Source organism: Elephantulus edwardii, unplaced genomic scaffold (genome assembly GCF_000299155.1).
Source record: "Elephantulus edwardii isolate Elephantulus edwardi_28Jun2011 unplaced genomic scaffold, EleEdw1.0 scaffold00108, whole genome shotgun sequence".
NCBI lineage: Eukaryota > Metazoa > Chordata > Mammalia > Macroscelidea > Macroscelididae > Elephantulus > Elephantulus edwardii.
This window is the reverse complement of record NW_006399858.1, coordinates 7,162,785-7,176,822: the sequence shown is the minus strand read 5'-3', so window position 1 is coordinate 7,176,822 and position 14,038 is coordinate 7,162,785. Positions and strand designations below refer to the sequence as shown.

At 40.3% G+C, this 14,038-nt stretch overlaps 1 protein-coding gene across 1 annotated transcript in view; it reads right to left on the bottom strand.

Moving 5' to 3' along the window:
* Positions 1–428: 428 nt before the first annotated feature.
* Positions 429–14,038, bottom strand: part of PRUNE2 (prune homolog 2 (Drosophila)) — a 435,757-nt gene continuing 422,147 nt past the window's right edge. The window contains exons 18-20 of the mRNA XM_006891999.1: positions 13,946–14,032; positions 4,702–4,800; positions 429–489 (exon numbers count right to left, since the gene is read on the bottom strand). Coding sequence (XP_006892061.1) covers positions 429–489; positions 4,702–4,800; positions 13,946–14,032 — 247 coding nt within the window. The remainder of the gene's footprint in view (positions 490–4,701; positions 4,801–13,945; positions 14,033–14,038) is intronic.

Sequence of the window (14,038 nt, the reverse complement as noted above, 5' to 3'; positions counted from 1 at the left end):
CCTTTTTTTTTTTACTGTTGGTCCTAAAATCTTAACTATGTTAAAAAGTTTCAGCAAGAGTAACAAATGAATTTCTTGAAATAACCAAGGTCATGGGATAAACATAAGGTTATGGTAAGAATAAAAGAGGAAACCATCATAATGTCATTAAAGAGAATAATGACACATTGTGAAAAAAATGTAACTGATATCACTGAACAATTTGTGTGGAAATTATCAGATGGGAAAGCAATTTGCCTTGTAAACTTTTGCTGAAACGCAATAAAATTTTTTTTAAAAAAAATAAAGAATGAGAGAAATACATCTGTCTCTTAAGAGAAAGAGAATTTTTAAAGTTGAGCATTAGGATCAGGATGCAAACAGAATACCCCAGGCATGCAGTTTTCTCTGATTCATTCCTGAAATGCAAGCCAACATCATGCCAGCTGCTAAATGAAAACTGAGTCGTACTTAGCTGCTTCGGTTGCTTCTCTCAGTTCTTCATCCAGTCTGCACAATCAAAATTACCGGGGTAAAAAAAGGAAAAAAAAAGGGTGGGGGGGAAGCAAGCAGAGCGTGAGAGAGTCACCCAGCAAAGCCGAGCCAAATGTAAGGGATGTGCTCTGAGAAACCCTCATCTGGGGCCCTGGGAGCCACTTCTTCCATGAAAGCTGAGCCATTTCCTCCCCTTCAGTGCCAACCGAGGTATACTTCACCAATTCCTTCACAAGGAAGGTAGAAAAGTGGCAGTGGGGACCAGAAACATGCTGCCTGTAAAGCTGAGACCTTTCAAATCCACCTTCTGAGAACAGTTAGCTTGCAGTCAGCCAGGGCCAAGTCAGGGATGCCTGAGGATTAGGAGGTTTCAGTTGCAAATCAGGTTGACCTCAACAGCTTTAGACACAAGACAAAGACGGCACTGGTAAACCGGGACCCAGAGGACACTCTCAAACTGGGTAGCATGTTGAGGTCACCCACGAGTGGAACACTGGTGCGCGCACAGAGGTCCAGGTGAGTCACAGAAGAGGAGATTTTTACCTCACACTCCTCTTAAAAGATCTCTCTTCATCGAACCTTACGAGACAAAAAATGGATGCAGTGAGGAAAAGAAACAAAGATGGAAAAACATGACAAGTAAAAATTTTAAAGTCAAGTCAAAGAAGTAGTGAAAGAGTAACTAACAATAATCAAGCCCCCCTTTGGGAGAAATTTTATTTTCATTAGATATAATCAATGGTATATATATTTAATTATAAGTGCAATTCCAGGCTGGGCAAGGTTTTCTTTCACACAGTCCTTTTGATGATGGACTCCAGGACAGTTGAATCACTCTGACTGGCCAAGATCAGATTATTTGACTTTATTTGATAACAGGAAGTAGACATGGCATGTATCAGTTTAAAACCGTATAATGTGAAAATGAGACAATGAGCGTCAATATGATAAATGACAGAAAAAGATGTCCAGATGAGATAGATGAATGAAAACATGGACATGTCAGGTGAACACACATAACTTCACATTTCTTCTTCCTTGCGAAAATACAGGTTTGCATCGCTTAACACCTGTTTGAGCCTCTCCCAACCAAGTGCATACACGTGAGCATGTAACTAGTTTTGTGTTGACAGGGAAGTTGGCTTTCCTTCTATTATTTCTAATGGTTTTTAGGAGTTCTGGTGGCCTAGTGGTAAGGAGCTACTGCCAACCCAAAGGTCCATGGTTCGAATCCACCAGCTTCTCCATGGGAGAAAGATGGGCAATCTCCTTATGTGAGATTTACTACCCCTGAGAACCCACTGGAGGGTCATCTATAGGTTAGTTTTGACTTGAAGGCACATAACCACAACAATTGTTTCAAAACCGCAAGCCTTCCGAGCAAATGAGTGGTGATCCCTGTCCCCTCTTATTTCCCTTCTTCCTGGCTTCATTCATGGGCCCAGCAGGCGAAGCTTCCTTAGCAGAAGCTCTGCAGCCCTAACTCCCAGGGCAGGGAAGAGGTTTCCATGGCTCCTCCCCTCTCTGTAACAATGCTGGTGGTGCTTGCCTGGCCGGGGCTCCCTGATCCTGGCTCTGGGCACCAACAATGGGGATTCCCTTTGATCAGAAAGTTGTGCCAAAGGGATGTCACAGCAGGCACCTACATGCTGGGTCACCATGCTCATCTCTCTGTGCCTCTACTCCTCATCCAATATGGGGGGTGGGATGTGTGTGTACACACATAAAATAACATCCAAATCAGCTAATACTCGAATTCACAGAACTTATCAAGCTCAATAAGTGATGCACATCTCTAGTTCCAAATGGAATCCTTCCTCCTGAAGTAAGTTTCTCCACATGGAGCCTTTGAAGACTGACATGTACAGATGTTCTCAATTAAACATTTGATGTGATGAGTTTCGAAAAATAACACTGTCATCACAAGTGACATTCTGGATTGCCAGCTCTGTGCCAGGTGGTTTTCTAAATGTTTAGTATATACACGATTCTCATTCAGCTCTCAGGACAATTACATTATGTGTGCATCCCCCATTTTACACCTCTTCCAGATGAGATAGAGTTTTAAGAGGATGCCTGAAGTCTCAGGAACACTAACAGGTAAGAGGAGAGGCTCAAATCTAACCCTCCAAAGCCTATTCTCCTCCCTTTTTCATTCTTTACCTCTAACTGTCCAATGTGTCCAACTGATCATCTGCCCAGGAAGAAAAATGTCTCTTGCAAAGAGGAAACAGCATTATCATAAGTGGATGGTCCAATTAGCCATCTCTCCTTTTCTGCTAAGAAACCTGATACTGTTTAGTCAGTTCTGACTCACGGTAATTCCATCTATGTCTGAGTGGAGGCACACTCCAGATGGTTTTCCATGGCTGATTCAGTTGAGGCAATTGGTGATGGCAGCTGAGCCAACTGGCTATTGTAAGCTCAGTGGGTATCCTGTATCCATGCCTGATATTCACATGTAAGGAAACCATATGCATCTACTCCTGAGCTTTGAATGTAGAAGGAAGGGATCTAATGGAAAAGGTGTGGAGATTGTGGAGCTTAGTTCCATCTCTTTCTGGTCATTTGACATTGCAAAAGTGTTGTTTTTTTTCTCTCACTAAGTCATTTTCTCCTCATCTGTAAAATGAGAGTTTGCTATGGGGATTAAATAACTGACATCAGTAGAGACTTTCTCTGCTCGGCGTACATAGGTTCAATGAAAGCCTTTTCCTTCCAGCTCTCGCGCTTTTTTATAAGTGATGGGGCTCTATATTTTGGAAATCCAAACTGGGAGATCCATTTAGCTTATGGATGCCAACAGAAGGTACTTGTCTGATTTGCTCTGAGCTGATAGCTCAGCCCCTCTCAATTCTAGTGTAAGTAAAAAAATGAGTGTATCAGACACAATGGAAGAACACGATACATAGCAAACACGAGGTCTTTGCAACCAGAACCAACAGGAGTGCTCTTTCTCTTGGAGTCTGCGTTTGCAAATCTCAGCACAAGCAGTCGAGTTAACTTACACCGAAGTTTCACCACTATTTTTTTTAGTACAGTCCTGAGCCTTTTAGTGCCCATATTTAGCTTTGTAGGCTGTCACAGAGCTGCTCTGTTCTCAGTGGAAGTGGTGCTTTGCCAAATGAGCAGAGTAAGTACAGACTTCCTTAAGCTTATATACTAATTTTTAGAGAATGAGAGCATCTTTTTCATTACACTCAAGATAGTACAGGTTTAGTTGGGCTTGTGTACTAATTTTTAGTGAGCAATTCCATGTTTTTCAACACACTTAAGATTCTACTTCTAGGTATGGCTGGCATCAGTCTTTTCCCCAACTCTAAGTACCTTTCTACAGAATCTAAGCCCCTTTTCAAATGTTCAGTCTCTTAAGGACAGAGTTCCCAGTAAGCAAGGTAACCAAGGCTTAGTCATACTTACTTATTAATCTGTAGAGGTGGAAAACATGACATTTCTACTATAGATTAATAAGTAAATGCAAGTAAGTCTATGCTCACCTTGTTTCTTGGGTAATCGGCCCCTGCTGAGCAAAGGAATCATTTATCACCAGCCTGCCCACCACTAGGCACACATCACCTGTCTAATCGCTCATCTGAAAAGCACCCTGGGGGGAAAGTTCCATGAAAAAAAAAAAAAGAGAACAGAAAGAGTAATTTTCCTGTGTAACGTTCTGTGGCCAAACAGACAAATGACCCACTATAAGACTAAAAGAAGTCAAAGTTACGTGAAGACCCCACTGTGTTTGTGTAAGGTCATTGGAGCCTGATGTGCTCATGAATATTAAATGTGTGTTTTCTCCACAACAATAGTAATAGTCAAGGTGAGAATGAGCAACCATCAGTGATACCAAAAATGAGTGTATGACAGGGGATCTGAAAGAAACAGAACAGCTAACTATAGGTTATAAGTTTGTTTGTTGTTGTTAAGTGCTGTCAATAGGTGACTCATAGTGACCCTATGAACGGAAGTCCTCAACACTTGTGTGAATTTCATCCTGTCTCCAGGTTCATAGGGTTTTCGGGGGCAAACTATTACAAAAGTGGATGCCACTCCTGCTTCCAAGCTTAGGTGATAAGAGAAAAGATATTTATCGGAGGATATTTCACTTTTGTTTTAAAAAGAAGAGAATGCCCTTTCTCCACTACACTCAAGTGAGCTCCGGTCCCAGCTCCTTCTCTAAACATTCAGTGCTTCTCTTACCGTGTCTTCTAAACCTGGAGGACTTACTTGATGATGCTTTCTGGGATGTGGATGCAATCCATTGGAATCAGCCCACTGAGTTCCGATAAACTACTGACGTATTTAATTTTACTGCTGAATTTTGAGCTGAAAAAAACCCCAAAAAAACCCAAAAAACAAAAAACAGAAAACATATATTACTGGCTGCCATTTCACCTCTCCCAAAGCCACTGCCTCTTCTGGCTGGTTTAATTTACCATTTTGCTGCAGTGCTATTAATAAGGAGAAAAGCAAAACAAAGCAATGCAAGCCCATTCCTGGTGAGGAGGTTCTGACTCGGAATGACGGCACACGACAGAGAACACCTCACAGGGTTTCAAAGGCCTCACCGCCATCTTTACGTAAGCAGGATGCTAGGTCTTTCTCTTGGACAACTATTGGTGAGCTGGAATCCCAACATTTATTAGGAGCTAAGTGCTTAAACTCTGTACCATAAGAGATGCTTAATAATAATAAAAGGTGATTTTTTTGAGTAGTTGCTATGTGTCAGATACAGCTTAAGTGATTGACATATGTTAATTCATATTTCTTATTATACCCTATCAATGTTGTTATGATGCTGTCAAGTACACTCCAACTCATGGTGATCCTATGAACAATGACTTCAAACTCTGACCCTTTCTAAGCCAACCTCACCCTCTCTGACATACCAGAACCCATTGCCACAGTCACTGGGCCAATCCATTTCATCAGAGTCTTCCTCTCTTGTGTTGACCCTCTACCTTTTCAAGTATGATGTCCTTCTCCAAGGACTAGCCCCTTCTGACAACATACCCAAAATATGTAAGACAGAATTTCACCACCCTTGTTTCCAAGAAACATTCCAGGTTCACTTATCCAGGACAGATGTGTTTATTTTCTTGGCAGTCCATAGGATCTTCAATACTTTTCTCCAGCATCAAAGCTCAAAGGCATTGGTTCTTCTTCTGTCATCTTTAGTCATTGTCCAGCTTTCAGATGCATAACAAGTGAGAAGCCCATGATGTGGGTAAGGTGTACCTTAGTCTCTGGACTGACTTTGTTGTTCTTTATCATTCTAGAGAGGCCCTTGATAGCAGATATTCCCAGTGCAAGTTATCTTTTGATTTCCTGATGGCCAAGGGTGTTGACTGGGAATCTAAGATGAAATCATTAACAATTTCAAACTCTCATTTGTCATGATTCTATCTATTGACCTGCTGGTAATTTTTGCTTTCTTGATGTTGAGTTGCAATCTATATTGAAGGCTGTAGTCCTTGACTTTCTGCAGCAAGATCTTTAAGCCCTCCTCACTTGGCAAGCAACATTGTGTCATCTGCACAATCCAAGTTGTTTATTGGTCTTCCTCCAATCATTATGCTACATTCTTCTTCATAAAGTCTAGCTTCTCAAATGATCTGTTCAATATATAGATGGAAAAGGTATGGAGAAAGGACACATCCCTGACACACTCCTTTCTTGATTATGAACCGTACAGAATTCCCCTCATCTGTTCAGATCACAGTCTAGATAGAGGTTTTGCATGAGCATAATCAATCAAGTGTTTTGGGATTCCATTCTTCTCAATGTCAGCCATAATTTGTGTAGGTTTAATTATTATAGGAAGCTTTGATGGTCTAGTCTTCTTAAAGATAAGGAAAAGTAGACACAGGGAGGGGAATATTTGCCCAAGGTCTTACCATCATTAGAAATCCTGATGGTGCAGTGGTTAAGTGCACAGCTGTTAACCAAAACACTTCAAATCCAGGAGGTGCTCCATGGGGAAAAAATGTGGAGGCCACTTCTGTAAACATTACAGAACCTATAGGGCGGTTGTTCCCTGTCCTAAAGTGTTGCCATGAGCTGGGGTCTACTTGACAGAAGTAGATATTAGGCTATTTACCATTAATAAGTGGCAAAGCAGGAATCTGAACCCAGCAGGCTGACAGCAGAGCCAAACCCATGACCACACCTGCTCAGCCTCTTGATGGTTCCTGCCACTCAAACAGTCTATGGTTCATGAGTTTGTTTTTATTTGCTTGCTTTTAGTAAACAAAAGCAGTTTCACTTAATTTTTTCTCTCAATTTATTGAAGCTAATTATTCTTTAAAAGTATAGATAAATCCATTTGCTGCTCTTAATTTGTCATTGTTTCCCTTTTTAGTTTTTATTTGCAAGTACATTTCAGATGGACGTTCCAGTGTTACAAACTTCGATCCACTGATTGGATTTGAATTACAAAAGCCTTCATTTAATACTACCATCTTAAAACAAAACAAGAAAGTCCAATTCCATCAAGTCAATTCAATCTCATGGTGACCACCTTGTTTTAGAACAGAGTTCCACAGAGTTCTCATGGCAGTAAATTGTTGTAAGTAGATCATCAGCTCTTTCTTTTGACTCTGGTAATTTTGAACTACCAACCTTTAAGTTGAGAGCTGAGCACTTAACTGTTTGCATCATTTTGAAGACTCATTGCTGTTAAGTTGGACCTGACTAATAGCTGAACCTTTAGTGAGTTCCCAAGGCTGTAAATGGCACAGGAGGAAGTTGCACATCATCCCCCCCCCCCTTGGAGCTACTGGTGTATTCAAACTGCCATAGAGGCAGTGACTTTGGTTTAGTAGCACAACTCCCATTTTGTTGTTGTTGTTCTGTGCTGTCGAGTCACTTGTGACTCATAGCAAACCTATGTACAACAGCCCTAAACCCTGCTCTATCCTGTGCCAATCGCATTGCCTCTGAAACACCCATTCCGATTACTCCAGTCACTGAATCAATCCACTTCATAGAGGGTCTCCCCTCTTGCGCTGTCCCTCCAACCTCCCAAGCATGATGCCCCTCTTCAAGGACCAGTCCCTCCTTACCATATGTCCAAAGAATTCTTGCCTCCAAGGAGCAGCCCGGTTTAACCCTCTCCAGAATGAATCTGTTTGTTTTCTTGGTAGTCCATGGTACGTTCAATACTCTTCTCCAGCACCACAGCTCAGAGGCGTCAATTCTCCTTCTATCCTCCTTAGTCACTGTCTAACTCTCTGATGCATAACAAGTGATTGCAAAGACCATAGCCTGTACCAGATGCATCTTAGTCTCCAGAGTGACACCATTGCTCTTCAGTACCCTGGAGAGGTAACTAATAGCAGACTTTCCCGTCGCGATACATTTTTTAATTTCCTGGCTGCTGGTGCCAAGAGTGTTGACTGTGGAGCCAAGCAGACTAAAGTTGTTAACAATCTTAATCTCTTCACCATCCATCCTGATGCTGCCAATTGGCCCAGTGGTGAGAATCTTTGTCTTCTTGACATTAAGCTTCAATCCATACTGAAGGCTGCAGTTCTTGACCCTCTGCAGCAGGCATTTCAGGTCCTCCTCAGTTTCAGCAAGCAGGGTTGTTAATAGATCTTCCACCAATCCTGATGCCACACTTCTCCTCATAGAGAAGTGCCTTTTGGAATATCTGTTCTGCATACAGGTTGAAAAGGTATGGAGATAGGACACCTCCCTGGCGTATGACTTTCCCAATTTTTAACCATGCAGTATTACCCTCCTCTGTTCTGACTACTGCCTCTTGGTCCAAGTATAGGTTTCGCATTAGCACGATCAAGTATTCTGGGATTCCCATTCTTGTCAGAGTCAGCCACAGTTTATTATGATCCACGCAGTCAAACACCTTTGCATAATCAATGAAACACAGACATTCTTCTGGTATTCTCTGCTTTCAGCTAAGATCCATCTAACATTAGCTACAATATCCCTAGTACCGTGACCCCTTCTAAACCGAGCCTGGACTTCTGGTAGTTCTCTGCTGATGTGCTGTCCCAGTCGTTTTTGGACAATCTTCAGTAGAATCTTGCTTGGGTGTGAAATCAAATGTTTCCACACTCTGTTGGGTCACCTTTCTTTGGAATGGGAACAAATATAGATCTCTTCCAGTCAGTTGGCCAAGTGGTTGTTCTCCAGATTTCTTGACACAGCTTGGTGAGCACATCCAGGGCAGCATCTGTTAGCTGAAATATGCCAATTGGTATACCATCTATTCCTGGGGCCTTATTTTTTGCTATTTCCTTCAAAGCAGCTTGAACTTCTTCCTTCATCACTGTAAGCTCTTGATCATATGTTATTTCGTTAAATTCTTCTGTGTCTGCCAGTTCCTTTTGATACAGCGACTCAGTATATTATTTCCATCTTCTTTTAATACTTCCTGGATCATTTAATATTCTGCCTAAAGCATCCTTGATTACAGCAACTCGAGGTTTAAATTTGTTCTTCAGTTCCTTGAGCTTAAGAAATGCTGAGCGAGTTCAGCCCTTTTGATTTTCCAACTCTAGCTCCTTGCACATTTCATTGTAATATGCAAATCCAGAGAAGGCAATCTAGAAACAAACTAATAAAACTGATAATAACAATTGCCTCTGGGACAGGCAATTAGGAACCAGAAACAAGAAATATTAATGATGAAGGAGGAATTTGGCTTTATTTGTAATGATTATATCTTTTATAAAATTAATACATTTCTGTACCATTTAATAAATACTTTCCTACTTTTAAAAAAATAGATCATTTCATTGGCTTGGAAAATGAAAGAGGCTATCTCAGCTGGCAGAGTAGTCTGCTGATTACTGTACAATCTAGTAAGAAGAGGTTGCAAGGTCATTTCTCTATATATTTACTTTTAATATTGAGCTTCTAGTTTTAACCTTGGGCCATTGGCTCTGACCTGGGAGGAAACTATCATCATTCCTCTTCACACGGTCACGTCTAGGGAAAACACACAACTGATGACAATCCTCATTCAATTTATCCCTTTCTCCAGAGTTTCTGAGCTAAACTCACATTTTACTAAAACTCAGAGTGGTTGGAATGAGGAAGAGGTCATACATGGAGAAAAGCTCTCCTTCCAGTGCTATGATCACAAGAAGTAATTTTTAGGAGGTTATAGGGGTGTGACTGTGGTTATTTTTTTGGTTATTTAAGGATGATATAACTGCAATACATCTAGTGGATGGCTTTAATGCACAGAAGTACATGCTGTCACAGTTTAAAGTATATGTTATCACAGTTTAATAGGAACTTAGAGTTCAAATTCATAGCACCATCTCAAGAGGAAGGTTTCTTCTGTCTGTCAACTCTGGAGGAAGGACTGTGTCTCTTTTCAACATTTATGGACTTAGCATTCCTTGGTGATCTCTATATATCAATCTTCTCCTGGATCTAGAAGGTTCTTAGTGAAGGTGCCCTTGGTCCTAAGTCATATTTCATTCCTAGCTCTTCTTTCTTGTAGTAGTGAGTATTTGTTTTTGGGTTTTTAAAAATTTTTTATTCCTTTTTTATCTCTTGTATGATGAAATTCATGAAGATGCAAAAGATCATTACAAAGACAGAGGAGGAAGAAAAGACCGAGATGGATGTTGGAAGAGACTGTGAATATTATACTAGAGCACCGAGAAGCCAAACCAAAGGGAAGAAATCAAGAAGCTAAGGAGCAGAACAGAAGATTTCAAAGGGCAGCTTGGAAAGACAAAGCAAAGTACTATAAAGAAATGTGCAAAGAGCTAGAGTAGGAAAATCAAAAGGGTCAAACTCACTTAGCATTTCTTACCTGAAGGAACTAAAGAACAAATTCAAGCCTTGAGTCACAATACTTAAGGATACTGTGGGCAGAATAATGGAAAGAAGATGGAAGGAGTATACAGAGTCTCTCTACCAAAAAGAATTGGTTGACATAGAAGTATTTCATGAGACAACTTATGTTCAAGAGGCAATGGTGATGAAAGAGGAAGGTCAAGCTGCTCTGAAGGAATTGGCAAAAAAGAAGTCCCCAGGAGTTGATGGAATACAAATTGACATATTTCAACAGATAGATGCAGCTCTGGAATGTTCACCAGGCTGTGCCAAGAAATCTAGAAGACATCTACCTGGCCAACTGACTAGAAGAGATCCATATTTAACTATTTTTTTTTAAGTGATCCAACAGTGTGGAAATTATAGAATGATATCATTAATATCACATGCAAGCAAAATCCCCCTAAAGATTATCCAAATGTGACTGGAACCGTACATGGACAGAGAATGACCAGAAATGCAAGCTGAGTTTAGAAGAGGCCGTGGCCCTAGGGACATTATTGCCAATGTCAGATGGATCTTGGCCAAAAGCAGAGTACCAGAGGAATGTCTGTCTGTGTTTCATTGATGATGCAAGTGCATTTGATTGTGTGGCTCTCAACAAATTGTGACTAACATTGAGAAGAATGGGAATTCCAGATCATCTGATTGTGCTCATGTGAAACCTATGCTTTGACCAGGAAGCAGTCATCAGAAAAGAACATGGAAACATTGCACCATTCAAAATCAGAAAAGAAATGTGTCAAAGATGTGTCCTGGCTCCAAACCTTTTCAATTGTTATGCAGAACAGATCATTTGAGAGGCTGGCCTTCATCAGGCAGAATGTGGCTTCAAGACTGGAGGAAGAATCATCAACAACCTGTGTTATGCAGATGACACAACCTTACTTGCTGAAAATGAGGAGGGACTGGAGTATCTGCAGCAGAGAGTCAAGGACTGTGGTTTAAAATATAGACTGAAGCTCAACATCAAGAAAACAAGGATTCTTACCACTGGGCCAATTGGCTGTATCATGATAGATGGAGAAGAAAGAGATTGAGATAGTTAACAATTTTAGCTTGGCTTGATTTTATAATCAACATCCTTGGCATCAGTAGTCAGGAAATCAAAAGGTGAATTGTATTAGGGAAATCTTCTGTCCGAGACTTCTCCAGAGTGCTGAAGAGCAACAATGTCAGCTGAGAGACCAAGGTACACCTGATCTAAGCCATGGTCTTCCCAATTACTAGCTATTCATTCGAGAGCTGAACAATGACCAAGGATGACAGAAGAATTGATGCCTCTGAGTTGTGATAGTGGAGAAGAGTCTTGAACATACCATGGACTGCCAAGAGGTTTGTTCTGTAAAGGGTGAAACCAAGCTGCTCCTGGAGGCAAGAATTTTGAGACTCCATCTCACATACTTTGGTCATGTAGGGAGGAGGGGCTAATCTTTGGATAAAGATATCATGCTTAGAGGGGTTGAAGGAGAGGAATACTCCAGATGAGATGGAATGACACAGTAACTAGGGAAGTGAGGATATGTGTGTCAGAAACAGTGAGATTGGCTCAGGTTAGAGCAGGGTTCAGAGTTATTGTGCATAGGATCGCTATGAGTAGCAAGTGACTCAAAGGCAAATAACAACAACAGCATGATGAAAAGTGATACAGGCCACACATAAGGAAACTCCCCTTATTTTGGACCAAGGCTGTTGCGTTCCATCCTAATCCCCTTACAATTGGCTGATCGCATCATATAACACCATGAAGGAGGATTACATCATCACATGATTGCTAAACTACATCATTATGTAATTGCTAACTGACTGAAAAGAATAGTACAGTCAAGTTGACACATATATTTTGGAATAAACAATTTAATCCATGACAGGATGATACTGTTGGAGGAGGTAATACCAAAGGCACTATCTATAAAATTTTTGTTCAGTGTTTCAGCAGAAATGTACTTTTTCCATAAAAAAACCCCTTATAGTTAAACAATCAAAACACTTGTTTACAAGCTCAGCTTGTATGTACTAATAGATCTACAAAGTTAAAACTCTATGCTAATTTACTTTTTTAATCTTTTTTTAAAAAAATATTTAAATAAAATGTTTATTTTGTATTGGTTTACTAATAAAGTTCATATACATTGTTCTTTCCCACTCTTCACCCATTTTCTAAAACATTCTCAAGAGCTCTGGTGGCCTAGTGGTAAGAATCTGCACTGCAACCTTGAAAGCATGTGGTTCAAATCCACCAGCAGCTCCACAGGAGGATGGATATACCCACTGGAGGGTCAGCTATGCACTCCAGTCAGATTGTTGTTATGAATCATTGACAATGAGGCGGCAATCACATGGTTTCTTTTGCACTCAATACAAGCTGCCAATACTTTTTTACAGTCCCTGATTCTGTTAATTTCTTTATTGTTTTACCTAGGATATTGTGATAAGTGGTATTTAATAAGCTTCTCTATCAATAATGTCTTTGAGAATAAAGCATTAAAAAGGAAAAGGAGAAAAAAAGGGCTTTTGTACAGCTACTAATAATCCAATAATGATATACTTCTATGTAGAGTTTACAATTTTATTGCTAATATCCACATTTCTAAGAAATACTAGAATTAAGCAAGTTACAACTATGTTAATCACATATTATTCTTATGATTAAAATTGATATTAAACATTGCTGAGAATTTTCTATCATCTGCTATGGGAGGAGGTCTTTGGGGGGCTGGGTAGGAGGAAGACTTCATGAGTTGACATAGTGGGTGATACAGAGCTAGTGCTATTGATGCCACTGCTCTCAGAATGGTGATACTGGATTGTCCTCCTTGATGTCACTAGCCTATCTATTTGGCCATCAAAATACACCTTGAAGGCTAACTCTTCTGGAAAATTCTTGATGTAGACTCTCAGTCTCAGTATGCTGTTGTTAGGCACTGTCAAGCTGCCAATGAATCACAGAGTCCCTATGAATAACAGATCTGAACCGTGTTGTATCCTGTGCCCACCCTCACGACCTTCATCATGCTTAACCCCATTGTTGCAGTTGCTGTACTAACTCATCTTGTTAAGCATCTTCTTCTCTCTGGCGGACCCTCTAACTTTACTAGCAAGATTACATTGTACAAAGATTGATCTCTTCTGAAAACACGGCCCTGATGAGTGAGATGAAATGTGACCATGTACGCCTCTACAAAGCACCCTCCCAGGATGCACATCCTCCCAGGATGGGTAGGGTTTTTCCTTTTTTTCTTCCAGGAGGAATGAGATCAGGGCTCACTCTTGTTTCTGTCCTTGGTTGGCCCTTACTTCTCCCATTTCACTCTCCCTACTCTGTTCTCTACGAGACAGCACATCACTTTCCATTTAGTGCATATTCCTCTTCCTGATGCATAATGAAAGCTCACCACTGTGGCTTCATGTTTACAGCACATAATCTTCAGGTCATATTTCTAAAATGATTGAATAAAGAAATATTCTTTATGAGACATTTATCACTCTTAATTAGGGATTTCTGGTTGATAATTTAAAATGTCTTTCCAGGAAAAAAAATCTATTTTTCTTTTGAAAGGTTTTTAATATCCTTTTAAAAGGTTTATAAGACAATGCAGATTTTTTAAAAAAAATCTAATTGCCAATAACACTCTAATTTTTATTAAAATACCTTATAAAAGGCCGTGTCACTGCAAGGATTGTTCTGATGAACCAAGAAGGATGCACAATGATGAATGATTTTAAATTCTTCCGTAACCTATTT